Genomic DNA, 13,653 nt, shown 5'->3' with positions numbered 1-13,653 from the left:
CGATATTCAGCCACAAGGGGGCAATGCTTTGACGGTTATACTAAGGAGATAAATCAGCGGGTATTTTCTGTGGCAAGTAAACATAAAAGCAGCTACAGAGGGGGAAACTGGCATGGCAAAGCAAAAGAGAAATATTACTTTGTGTCCAATTACTTTGTGTTTTTAAAAGATGGAACAGTTTTACGTCAAGGGCTGACGAGGAGGCCAGTCCATATTTTGGCCATTTTTTCTAGCAATGACATGGGAGCAAAATGTCACTCAAGTCTATAACAAGGGAAGTTAACTTTTAAAAAAAATCCGATGGACTCAGATATCCAGCTTTAAGGGCAACGTTGGTAAACGCAAGATAAGCTGACTTTCGGGATCTTTTCAAGGCACCTCCTGCTATTCTAATCAGCGTACCCCCGACCCTTCTGACGTTATTATAAATGTGCCTCTAGCCTGCCTTGCTAAACTAACGTCCAAAGCCTGGGTTCAAATGTCACTACTGGGTTCAACTAGCCTTCAGCGAGTCGCAACGATCTACGACGATTCCAGGAAGGGAGGCAAAGTCAGGCGAAGTCGCCAACGGGAATAGCTGCAACCACATGTGGCTGCCAGAAGCAAAGCCCCAGGGCTCCCCTTCTCTCAAACGCTGCCGTCGGTTCTCTTGACGTCTCACTGACATCAGTAGCTGCGCTGCCTAACCCAACAGCCAAGAGGGGAGGTGAGCGGTTGTTAGGAACAGATCCGTTCCTTCAAATCCGGACGCAAGCACAGAAAAGAAAACAAAAGGGGGAGAGCACCCAGGAAATAAGCCAGGAAGGCTCCTGCGCCATCCCAACCCTCCCCCCCCCCGCTGCACATTATTGGAAATCCCACCACGGCTCCCAGCGGAAAGTGCTGCCCCGTGCAACTTGGGGTGCGGGGGTTTAAGCTTCGTGCGCCCCAGGTCTCCCTGCTCCAACTGCCCTCGCTACACCTGGCAGGACGGCGTGTCGCCCCACTTTCTCCTGCGCGGAGGGCTTGAGGAATTTGACCTGGGGAGGGAATCCGCTTCAAAGCCCCTGGGCCGGAGAGACGACACTCTCGCTGCTCGCGGCTCCCCAGACGCGGCAAGACACCAACCCGGGTGGGTTCGGGCTTTTCCTCCCTCCAGGGGGCGCCCTCGATGTACGGCAGTGGGGGGGGGGCGGGAGGAGGAAACGGCAGTCCCCGGTCGCTGCCCTCCGGATCAAAGGTGGCAAGGCGGGGGGGGGGGGGGTTGAAGCACATCCCGCCCAGACCAATCCCTGACGGCTGCGGCTGCTGCCGCTCCCGCCGCCCCCTTGGCAGCGAGGCCCGAGAGCGCGCAGGGCTCTCCCCGCCCTCCCTTCCCGCCCCGCGGGGCTTCTCCAGCAACACCCTCCCGCAGTCACAAGGGCCAGGAGGTGGGGTCCGAGGTTCCTCTATAAAGGGCCGAGGCGGCACCTCGCTGCCAGGTTCACCCTGCCCCACACGCACACGTGCAGCTCCGGACAGGAGGCGAAGTCCGGCGTGAAGCCGCGTCCCAAAGAGGAGCCGACGGGCGGGGGAGGCCGAAAGCAAGGTGCCTGACTCTGAGGCAAAGTCCACGCCCAGCCAGGTGCGCCGCCGCCGCCGCTCACACACGCGCGCGCGCCGCCTCCACCTGCGAGCGGGGAGAAAAAGGGCTCTCCGCCCGCTGCTCACTCACCTCGCGGCCCCCGGGCCCTCCATGAGCGCCGCCACCCTGGACTGCCTGGACTCGCTGTCGTGCTACAGGAGCTGGTCCTCCCTGGAGCCCGCCAATTTCTACGACGCCAAGGCGGGCGGCGCGCTGAGTCCTTCGTGCAAGGCGGGCGGCATGAGCGCCAGCGCCGAGGAGGTCTCGTCAGCAGCGCCCGGCGGAGGCAGCCGCGACCTGGCCGAGCTGAGCGCCGCCGCGCCGGCCATGTACGAGGACGAGAGCGCCATCGACTTTAGCTCCTACATCGACTCGATGGCGGCCGTGCCCAACCTGGAGCTGTGCAACGACGAGCTGTTCGCCGACCTCTTCAACAGCAACCACAAGGGCAGCGAGCGCGGAGGAAGCAGCGGCGCCTACGGGGACTACCTGCCGCCGCCGCCGCCTCCTCCGGCTCAGCACGCGCCCGCGGGCGGCGCCTTGGCCAGCCTGCTGCACGCCAGCGTCCCGCCGGGCCCACTGCGCGGCGCGGTCAAGCAGGAGCCCGACTGGGGCGACGAGGCGTCGGGCTCGGGCTCGCTGCTGCCCTCTCAGATCGCCACCTGCGCCCAGACCATCGTCAACCTGAGCGGGCAGCCCACGCCGCCCACCTCCCCGGAGCCTCCGGGCAGCGCCTCGCCGTCCAGCTACAGCAGCCGCTCGTCCGGGTCGTCGTCGTCGGGCGGCGGCAAAGAGCGCGCCGCCAAGAAGTGCGTGGACAGGTTCAGCCCGGAGTACCGGCAGCGGCGGGAGCGCAACAACATCGCCGTGCGCAAGAGCCGCGACAAGGCCAAGCGCCGCAACCAGGAGATGCAGCAGAAGGTGGTGGAGCTGTCGGCCGAGAACGAGCGGCTGCACAAGAAGTGCGAGCAGCTCACCAGGGACCTCACCAGCCTCAGGCACTTCTTCAAGCAGCTGCCCGGCAACCCTTTCCTGCAGGCGGCCGCGGCCACGGACTGCCGGTAACCGGCTGCAGAGGGAGCCGCCCCCCCGGGCTGGCTCTGCCACAGACTTTGAACTTCTTCCAGAATACCTCAGAGCGAGCCGCACAGGACTGCAGCGGGGGCTGCGCGGGAGGGAGGGGGTTGCGGGGAGGAGAGGCCTGCGGCGGCGCCCCGGACTGGGCCAAAGGGCGCCTTTCCCCTCTCCGGACTTCTTCCCTGCTGAGGAAGAAGCAGCCTAAGCTACAAGGCCGGAAAGAAACGCCTCGTGAAAATGTGTTGCCTTTCGCGTTTCTTTCTTCGAATATGGGCTAAGCTTGGGTCTTTTAACCACAAAACTTGCCAAAAAAAAAAGGGTGAAAGAAAAAGCTAAATGTCTCCTTTTATCTTCCTAAATTATTTTTGTAATGATAGTTTTCGTTTTTCTACATCTATCTTATACGGATGCAGCTACGGTACTTTGTAAGAAGCACATGATTTGCAAATACTTTTTATTGTAAACAGCAAGAGGGGGGAAACAGACTGAGCATGCTCAAAACTTTTATATAAATTTTTACAGCATTTCTAAAAATAAAAAAAAACTTTTGAATTTTACTTTTGACTTTGTATTTATTATGCTGGGGGCAGCTGCTGAGGGGATGCAGCAAGAAATAGTGCTCCATGCAAGAGTTAAGTGTGCGGTTTCTTGACTTTAAGCATGTAAAAAAAGGCACCATGATTAATGCTGTGTTAAATGACATTTAAATGCCAGTTTTATGGTGGACAGATGCTAATAAAACGGGAGTTAAAGGGAAGGTATCCATATTGTACTCTGCTCTTTAATTGCAAAAACACACTAGCTGCAGATTTCTGCAGTCAGGGTGGGAGGTTAACCCTGTGTAAGAACCAACTGTATGCTCCTAACCCAGGGTTTCCTAAACTTGGGTCTCCAGCTGTTTTTGGACTACAGTTCCCATCATCCCTGACCATTGACTCTGCTAGCTAGGAATGATGGGAGTTGCAGTCCAAAAACAGCTGGAGACCCAGGTTTGGGAAATCCTGCTCTAGCCTCTAAGAGAGAAGCTGAACTTTAAGCACACACTCAGTGCAACTGCACACACACATATATTTGGGGGGAATACATAAAGGGTTGTAGCCAATTAAGTTTTACTCAGATTACACCTCTTTAAATTAATGCACCTAAATTGTTTCTGTTCATTAATTTTTGTTTGGTCTACCATGAGCAAGACTAGCATTGGATCCACATGTCAGTTTTCAAACAGATACATGTACACCATGTTTCCTGAAAATGCCATCTTTACATCAGAGGGCAGCATTGCAAAGTGGTAAAATCTCAGTGCAAACAGAAGGTGGTTTGGTTAGGAGATTGAATAGCTAGCAGAAGTAATTTTAAGCAGTGATTGTAATGACGCTTGTGAAGGCAAATGAAGCCACAGAAAGATTGAACCTGTAAACAAGAACACAAATATGAGTAGTGTTAGTAGGACTTTTCCAGCTCTAAACATAACCTTGGCTTGGTTTCAAAATCTTGAACTTTCATTACCTCTTAACACAAATCATTGGGGGGGGGGGAGGAAAGGGGGTTTGGCCTTAATTGGGTTGCTACAGGGCCATGCTACTGGGTTACTTCAAATGTTGACAGCATTCCGGCACACAAAACACTTTTAGGAACTGCTGTACAATCTGCATCCAAATAGTCATACACAATGACCACACGCATGTATTTCGTTCCGTGTGTGTGTGTGTGTTGGGAAGTCCTAGTGATGGCTTCCAAGTGCACAGCAACGTGCATAGCTGTAGCTTCATCACAAGAGGGTAGCATTTAAAACATTTACATCCAACCTTTCTGTCCATCAAGGAAACCCCCCTTTCCACTGCTAAAAACAATAAAAACGTGAGCCACTTTCTTTTTGTTGCCCACAGAAAATATGCACGACCTAGATTTCATACTGCTTCTTGGCTAAAAGCCCCAAATAAGGCAGAACTATTACTCATTTTAGAATTACAAATAGGTAGGCACAAACTTGAAGTCTCTAGGCACTGTTCTGAAAATTTTGGAATTTGATGATTCACAAACAAACCAACCTGAAGTATGCATGCTTAGGATTCAAGATCCCAATATATTATCTCTATCTCTCTCCACCTCCAATACAGAAATTCAACACCTGAGTATGCGAATGTATGCAGGGAGTTCCCTGTTCTCTGCAAAAGCAGTTCATACACGTACAAGACTTTGTATCACAACTATCACAAGAAAGTCTAGCTGTTCCCAGGATTTCACCTGATATTTGTAGGATTGTGGTATTATTAACATATATTATTATCACCAGCACCTGCCCTTTACCTAGGTTGGGTTAAAACATTTCAAGTCCAATTAAAAACAGTTTAAAGCAAACTTATTTTATTTTGTTTGGTGCAAAAAATTATTATGATTCCTTAGAGAAATAAGTGTGTAGTTAAAATGACAATATGTTTAAAATCACAATATATCTGATATGGTTAGAAACTATTCTGAAGCCACTGTTCTTTAGTTTTTATGAACTATATAGCCCATTTATGTGAATTTGTTTTAAAGATACAACAGTTCAGTATTTATATTTAGATGATGGTTAATGCTGCACACATGCCCCCGACACCCTTCATCACTTCAGCAGGAAAAAAAGACTTATTTAACTCTTTGTAATATTTAATCAATTTTTGTAACAAATATAAATTAGCATTACTCCATGTAATATTAGACACACTGTTTCAATGCATACCATTCAGGAAAGCTTCATTAGAACATATGTTACTGGAGTAACAGCCACAGTTTATGTTAAAACGTATAGATAAATTATTTTAAAATACCTCTTCAAACATGCATAATTGATTTTTACATCTACTGGGGGAGGTGAGGAGGATAGCTTGGGAAACCCGTTACAAAAAATACCTTACAGATAGATCAAGACAATTGTTACAAAAATACATTTCGCTTCAGTGCTCCAAAAACTACTTATGGATTACAAGAAAAACATACACAGTAGAAAAAGTGCCATCACAGTTAAGCATTTGCAAGTTCCACTGGTTTCAATGGCAGATGTAGAAGCACATCCATTTACCTTATCTCATGAAAATCAATGGAAGCTGAACATGCTTAATATTGCCTGGCACATGCCCAATGTCCACGTTCAAAAAAATAGCAGTTTCTTTTCAGAGTAATCTCTTTTTAAAATGCAGTATTTATCATGTCTGCATTACACATTATATACAAGAATAGTCCATAAATAACTATATTACAAAGTTCATAGACAGAGTAGCAGACGGTATTTCCTTTAGTTTCTTCCTGCATCTGGGAGAGCAATTTCTTCCAATCCAACATAGCTAGTTGGGTGGCTGGTTACAGACTGAACATAACAATATAAAAACCCCACCTCTTTTCCCAGCACACTCTTCACTTCATAACTCTGTAATGATAAAGCACATTCATTAAAACAAACAATCTTGTACATTTTGTCCCAGTCACCAAACAGCTGAAATATACCCAGTGCAAGGTGATATCCAAAGTAAAATTTCTTGTTTTTTCTTGCTCAAAAAGAAAAGTAGCATGCATACACCTCATTTCTGCAACTGCAAGTAGTTTTCAACTGCTTTTATGATCATGTTTTAATTGTTGTAACTAGCCTTGGTCAAGTGTGAAGGGCAGGTGGATGTTGTTGTTGTTGTTGTTGTTGTTGTTGTTATTATATTCCTAATGAGTTTGAAAAACAATCACTTTGATAAACAAATGTGAATTAAAATGTGATACAGTATCACAAAAATTGCTTAATCAGGCTTGCTAATCATATATACACTTCCCTGGGAGTAAGTCCCACTGAATGCAATGGGACTTAATTCTGAGTAGACATGTACAGAATTGTTCTGTCTGTGTTCAATTTAAGTGAGAACCAAACTGCCTCTAGGGAACATTCCAAGCATCCAATAGAAAGGATCTTTAGACCAAAAGGTGAATCAATTAATATTTGTGTTTTCTACAGAGACAGTTGTTTTTATTGATGCTTCAATAAACTTAAACCATTATCAATTGCCCATGTTCACTGCACCTTCATGTGACTCAGCCCACTTTTAAATGTCACCCTTTTACAGCTAGAATGATGACATTTCAATTTCTTTAATCAATGTGTTTTTAAGTATACATACCCCATTCTCAGAGGGAGAGGACTCCAGGAGTGAAGAAATTGTATTTTGCAGCAGCTAATATAACAAATGGAGATAAAGAAAAGAATCATGTTTAAATTTTATTTGGCTACATAAAACAACAACAGTATTTAGTAAAAGTTAAAATTGTATGCCTATAATGATCTGTCCTCTTGATTATGATAAAGCCAAACAGAAATCAACTTATGTCCCTTAAGGTCTAAGTTCCCAACAAGTTGTTGTATGCTACGTAACATGATCATGATCCCAGTAAAACCCCTCAAAGAAATTTCCCCACATATAAGTCCTTAGAAATTATTGCAGAAATATCATTTTAGAAAAGAGTTGCACCGTGGATTTATAATTCAACAGGACATAGCTGACAGACTCAAAACTTTGTTAAATCTTGAAATTCAATAGGTGGCCTTGGGGAAGCAGCTCTATCTCATCTTAGCCTCCTAAACAGCCTTGTGAAGTCAGAGTGAAAGATAAAGACACATTGTAGCCTGCCCTGAGTCATCATGATACAAATGAATAATAACATTGGAGCAGAGCTTTAAATTCTTGTCCCTTCTCCCTCTGGGCAAGGGTAGCTAATGTGTGAGGCTCCAGATGTTGGAACACAACTTCCATTAACCCTGACCATTGGCCCATGCTAGCCAGGAGTTGGAGACAAACAACATGTGGTGGGTTGAAGGTTACCAAACCTTGCCATTAGAAATATTACTAGTCCTTGGTCCATATATACTTGGAAGTATTTCTCTAGAAATTGGAACTAACAAAGGAGCATCTGTTCCATTTGTTTCTGAAGGCCCTGTAGTCCAAATTATAAGGCAGATCACTCCACATGGCAATCCACCCCTAACTCTTTACAGATCAACCAAGTTCATCTACATTATAAATGTCCCATAAAAAAGGGTTCTGAGCATTGCAATTAAAGAATATCTTTGTTCAGGTAAGGTTGTTCATTCCAGAAATTGGCACACGTCTCAGAACAATCCTATTTCTCTGTAACATATGAACTGGTAGAGTTTGTGCGTGTCCCCAGCCAGTGCTTGGATGCAGTCATGGGTCAGATGACAGCTCATCAACTGCAACTCAGTCCTGTCGAGACAGAGACCCTGTGGATAGGTGGTACCCAGGAACTGGGCTGCACTCCCTCTGAAAGAGCAGGTACATACAGTAGTTTGGGAGTGCTCCTAGATCCATCACTGTGAAAACAGATCAAGGTGACCTCAGTGGCTTCTTTGAGTGCCCATTACCAACTTGGTTTGATATGTCAAATTTTACTGAATGTCAGATTGCTATTACTTTTATGTTAAACAGCTTATATATTTTTTATTATATTAAGCTGTATTTTTTATAAAGGACATAAGTCTTATAACCTGTACTTTGTTCTTCTCATACCTTTACTTTTACTATGCATTGTGGTCTGGACTGGCAGTGCAGAAAGACTTCCAGGTGCATCTTGAGAAGTGGGGAAGCTATGGCATCGCAACATTGGTTGCAGTACAGCAAGCCTCTGAAATACAGGGAAAGGTTCATGTTATATATGCATCCAGCACCTCATTTTTCTTTATTCCTTTGACAGTTTGAAGGTGACCAAAATCAGTCTTCTTGATGTGAATTTTGATCATTAGCTGGGAGAAGGAAAAGCTATCTTTCCCCCATGTTCTCTTCATAATGCTAATGCCAGGGAAGAAGGAATCTGAAAGCGAGAACAGGGGTAAGAGGGGAGCTTAACCTTTCCATCCTCACCAATTATCCCCCCCATGCTCCCCCCCCAGTAAGGCTCGAAGACTAAAATTAACCCAGTTTAAGGAAAAACTAATTAGGAAGGCACATGCCTGTAAGAAAAGCAGCAGAGTTAAGTACCCCTCAATCCTACCCTGCTATTTTATTCCAATATTCCAGCAGTAATGTCCTTAGAAAGTTTTGTTCAGGGGTTATTTGTTTTTATATCTTTTTTTTAACATGCTCTTTTGCCAAAAAAGCTCCCAGAGTGGCTTACATAAGATTACTAAAAACAAGCTGTTCCCTGCCCACAGGCTTACAATCTAAAAGACACGTGGGGGGGGGGGAGGGGAGAATGAAGAAGAAAGAGGCAAACAACGCAGACACCAATTCTTCAGGTAACCAATTCTTCTTATATCCAGCTGAAACGGAAACAACTCCAAAAGGAGAAACTCAGTGGACCTGGTCTCTCAGCAGAGCTGATGAAGGAGCCTTACTTTCCATGCCTCCTTATGCTACAGCCTGATGGAATGCATTGTGAACAAAGAGGAGATTATGAGAAATCCATCCTGTGTTGTTTGTTCCCAGCAATATTCATAGAGATACAGGTTTTCTTCTTAGTTACAGCAACAATTGACAGATCCATTCCCTCTGGTTCTGTCTAACCCTATAAAATGGCATCCTGTGGCACTGAATTACAAATGTTACGTGCTGCATGCACGAAATAGTACTTTTTGTTTCTCCCAAATATACTGCCAATCATTTTTATTGGATGGCGAAGAGAACAAAATGTCTTAGGAGATAAAATATTTCCTTTTCACTTTCTTCATGCTATTCAGTTTTATAAACCGACACAGCTCCAAGTGAGCCCAGTCAGTGTCCATATGCAGAGGGTTTAATAGAGCCATGCTTTGCCCCCTTCACATTCCCCATCCATTCCTCTCTTCCTGAGGTCCAGAGCTTGTGTTATTTGATCAAGCAGAGAAAAGGAGATGGACAGAAATTATAGGAGACATACACATAACTCCCACTCTGTAATGTCCAGTCGTGCTGCTTGCATGTGGGAAGGAGGAAAGAAAGCATAGTGGGAAGTCCTCTATATCTGGGCACACTGCCCATATGGAGAAGACTCACATCCAAGTATTCTGATGCTTCTTTGAGAAACAATTGGCTGGGTAATTATATTTTAAAAAACCCAGAGGGGTGTAACATTAAAATATGAGATATATCTCTGTACCACAACTTTTAATCCACTAGATGAAATTAAATAGAAAAACCTTTGTAACATCTTGATCAAAATTTGGTAAGGCCACAAATTGCCCAACACTACATTAAGGGAACTTTTCTCTTATCCCTTTACTTCTAAATTTCCTTACAGCCTTTGGGAATGCACTCTGTCAAAAGGCTGAGACTCCAAATATACAGTGCCCAATAGGACTGCCCTTATCTGTATGTCAGTTGGCACAAGCTTGTTCTTACCTGTCTTGTGGACGCTTCTCTACTTTCCCATTGCCACATCTGTTACACGCAGGCCATGAGAAAGCAGTTCTTTCATTAACACCAACAACAGTGCCTGGAAAAAAGAAAGGAAATGTTTCTACTGGCTTAATAGCCATTGACACAAGCATCAGAGATGACCAAAGCTCTTGGCTTGTTATAGGATGGCTCCTTTTTCTCTGCCAAAATTAAGCATTTTTTTTCATAAAGCGGGGGCAGGGGGGATTTCAGGTATATGACAACCTGTTCATTTTTGAAAATATCTTTAGATTAGCTTCACAACATCTAGAAACCATTCTTCTAATGCCATTTATTTAAAAGCCCCATCAAAGGCAATTCACATGTTTTCATACACAACACAACTTGGGGATGCACTACCAGAAGATGAAGCGATGGCCACCAACTTGGGCAGCTTTAAAAGGGGAGTAGGCAAATTTATAGAGAATAAAGCTTCCATTGGCTACGATTCATTATGGCTGTGTACTACTTCCAATATCAGAGACAAAATTGTTACAGAGGTTCTGTGCCACTCCTATCCCTGTTGAGTGGTAGAGGGAATCCAGGGAATTTCCAGGTGCTCACCCAGGGTCTCTGTTCCTCTTAGAATCAAGATGAGGCGGAGACTGTCATAGCTTTAAGAAATTCACATATTTAACATTTGAGTTTGGCTGGAGGGAGTCCTGCTCTTACAGCACAGTCATCTCAAGAGGGGCTTGTTCCCCACGGCAGTGCAGCACTGGAGTCCAACGCATTGCTCCCAGCTAGCCTGACAGAATGGTTCTGTTTTTGTTCTTCCTTCTTGTTCCCAGAACACCTTGCTAAATACACTCTTTTCCTGTCACCTCACACACACATCTTGGCAACCTCTGTCCGCCCAGGCCCAGGCCCAAGGATTCCTCTCTCCAATATGGGCCATCACCACCTTTTGTCATGTTAACATCTCGATCCCAGGCGAGGATTGGAAAGGAAGTTTAGCCTGGATTTTCCATTGGGCTGGAATCTTCCCTTCATTGCTCCAAATATTAGCTAAATCCTGACATTCATTAATTTCTACTATAAACTAATAGAATCTAGTACCCCAAATCTGAAACAGTATGTTTCTGAATACTAGTAATGATAGACAACTGTTGTGTTCGTGTCCTGCTTGCGGGCTTCTCATAAGCATTAGGCTGTCCACTGTGAGAACAGTATGCTAGAATAGATGGGCCTTTGGCCTGCTTCAGCAGGGCTCTTACTATGTTCTCACCCAACAGCTTTTAAAAATTCTGTCACTATTCTACATTTCCGCATTAGAGAGCAAATGTTCTTAGTCACAATGGTTTCAATCCTATATCTGGAAAATGCCAGAGGGATGGGTGTGGAATATCAACAGATAAGATAGCTTTCTTAAAACATTTACAATGGTCTAAAACAGGGACTTACTTTTTATTTATATCCACATAATTGGAAACTGAAACCGCTAAAAAACCCTGACATACGTGACTAGAAACATTAGGGAACCGAAGGTCAGAGAGATATTCTGGATCGCGAAGCATTGTTGCCAAGTATTATAAAGCAAATAAATGGGGCATTTTATGGGAAGGCTAGTAAAAAGATTTAGAACAATGGCGATTTGTTGATCCAAGCAGTAAACATTAAGGATGTAGCACTGTTTGTGAGCAAAACATACAAATGGATAATCTTGGGACACCTGCAAGTAAAGGGATTACAGTTGCCAAGCCTACAGTGTTTATGTCAAAGGCCAATCACCTAGTAATCCTTGTTATGTTGAGTAAGAGGCACTTAATTCTATGGTAAACTAAAATGTTGGAGAATCAAAACTGGCAAAGTCATGTATACTGGAGTAGCAAGGCTGGAGCACTTTATTTAAAGTGAAAAAAAGGAAAGCATCCATGTAAGACTTTTTGTTGCTTCATATCCAATCTTAGGAGCTTCCGAAACATTTTAGGATTGACAGCTATTTCCAACTGTATGTAAAAAAAAAAGTAGTAATTCTCAAGGAAAGCCTGAAGCACAGTGAGAAGCATCAATAGATTGAGTGCAGCAGATTGACTGGTCACATTTGCATCTCACTTTCCCTCTAGGGAACTCAAGCTGGTAAATATTGGTTTTCCCAAACTTATCCTTGCATTGATCCTGTCAAATAAGTAATACCTCTGAGATGACATTATGAGATAACACAATTATGTCTGGTGACATAATGAGGTCACCAAATCCCACTCCCTAATTAAGCTGAATTCCTGAGCATGGATTTGAATTCCGGCCCAAGCCAAGCACTCTAGCTGCTCCATCAGACTGGTGACTAAGCCAATGTTTAAATTAGGTAATACAGGCAGTAAGTTTGAAATAGGGTGCAAAGCTACCTAAACAAGTGAATCAATTATCATTATTCAGAAATATGAGGGGCAGAGGCCACTGTTTCATACACACATCAATATTAAGTGAATGTAATAAAACATTCTGAAATGGGAGCTTTTGCTGTACAGAAGAGGGAAAAACATCAACTGAAAGCAAGTGCTATACTGTAACTGCAGCCATTTACTGTAGCTTTACTTACATCCAACCAGCTAGGTGATGCTGCAGAGGGTTGTACTCAAAAGTGACATAGCTCCCAAACAGACATTCAATGATTAACAACTGCTGATGTTATAGGCCTCCTTTCATGGGCATCACCAGGATATTTGGGGGGGGGGGCAGAACCGACATGATTGGTCAGTTAAGTATTTATATTGTTTTACTTGATTTACTTGATTGTTTTACTGTATTTGTCCTGTACTGTATATGGGGCAGGCCTGCTCCCGATTTGAAATGGTAGCAGGAGAAAAGGCTTTTGTGACTCTCTGCCCATTTTAGGCCTATACCTGGTGGAAGAGCCTAGCAGGAGTCACTATCTATTCCCTATTTGACCCAAATGTTCCAGAGCTTAAGGGTGAGCAGCAACAGCATCACTACCTCTGTAAACTTCCTTCATGGTGAAGGGATGCAAGGAGGGGAAAACATAATTATTCCTCCCTCTACTGCGCTGCGCTGTCTAAGGATTTAGCAGTGAAAGATGGGTTTGAAGTGAAAAAAGAAAGGCAAAGGAGAGAAATATATTATTTTCCCCTCCCTCTGCTCTTCCCATACCTGTTAAGAGATGGGGAAGAATGTGGGAAATGAAATTCTTCCATCTCTGCCCTGTCCCCTTGAACACGTGGGTGAAGAGGAGCATCCGTCACTGCACTGTGACTCTGCTTGCAAGTAGTGCTTAACGTCTACTATGGGGCATTTAAGATGGGGAGAAGCCATGCAAACTGCCCTAAGCTTTTTGGAGGAACACAATGAAATTAAGGTTTCCAGTACGCAAGAAAGACTGATCAACTTTTGCTTTGGGAAAAGCTTACTAACCTCTTACAGTACAAATGGAATTGACTTGGGTTGCAGAATCCAGCTCATCTAGTTTGACAGGACCAGTCAGTTCAGTGATGTCAGCACCAACAGCCTTATACAAAAGGGGCCTTTGTAACAAGAGAACGGTACGTTCAATGCAAATAATCCTACCTGCCAACAAAGACATTTTGATATGTTACAGTAACAAGGAAAAAGGTGACCATGTTAATTGTCTGG

The 13,653-nt window shown here is 44.5% G+C and overlaps 2 protein-coding genes across 8 annotated transcripts in view; one reads left to right on the top strand and one right to left on the bottom strand.

Moving 5' to 3' along the window:
• The first annotated feature begins 1,434 nt into the window (after positions 1 to 1,434).
• On the top strand, positions 1,435 to 3,237 carry CEBPD (CCAAT enhancer binding protein delta). Its single transcript, XM_083623099.1, has one exon. It carries the CDS (start codon positions 1,715 to 1,717, stop codon positions 2,666 to 2,668), a length of 954 nt encoding a protein of 317 aa, XP_083479225.1. The 5' UTR covers positions 1,435 to 1,714; the 3' UTR covers positions 2,669 to 3,237.
• Positions 3,238 to 5,027: 1,790 nt separating this feature from the next.
• SPIDR (scaffold protein involved in DNA repair) overlaps positions 5,028 to 13,653 on the bottom strand; it is a 161,904-nt gene continuing 153,278 nt past the window's right edge. For 6 of the 7 annotated variants that reach the window (XM_083622897.1, XM_083622895.1, XM_083622898.1 and 3 more), the window contains 5 exons: positions 13,435 to 13,587; positions 10,030 to 10,123; positions 8,224 to 8,338; positions 6,820 to 6,873; positions 5,028 to 6,086 (listed from right to left, as the gene is read on the bottom strand). In XM_083622897.1, coding sequence (XP_083479023.1) covers positions 5,955 to 6,086; positions 6,820 to 6,873; positions 8,224 to 8,338; positions 10,030 to 10,123; positions 13,435 to 13,587 — 548 coding nt within the window. In that variant the 3' untranslated portion in view covers positions 5,028 to 5,954. The remainder of the gene's footprint in view (positions 6,087 to 6,819; positions 6,874 to 8,223; positions 8,339 to 10,029; positions 10,124 to 13,434; positions 13,588 to 13,653) is intronic. The other variant, XR_014550261.1, reaches the window with a different exon arrangement.

Source organism: Podarcis filfolensis (assembly GCF_964270895.1).
Source record: "Podarcis filfolensis genome assembly, chromosome: 7".
Taxonomy (NCBI): Eukaryota; Metazoa; Chordata; class Lepidosauria; order Squamata; family Lacertidae; genus Podarcis; species Podarcis filfolensis.
This window is presented reverse-complemented; position numbering and strand designations above follow the sequence as displayed.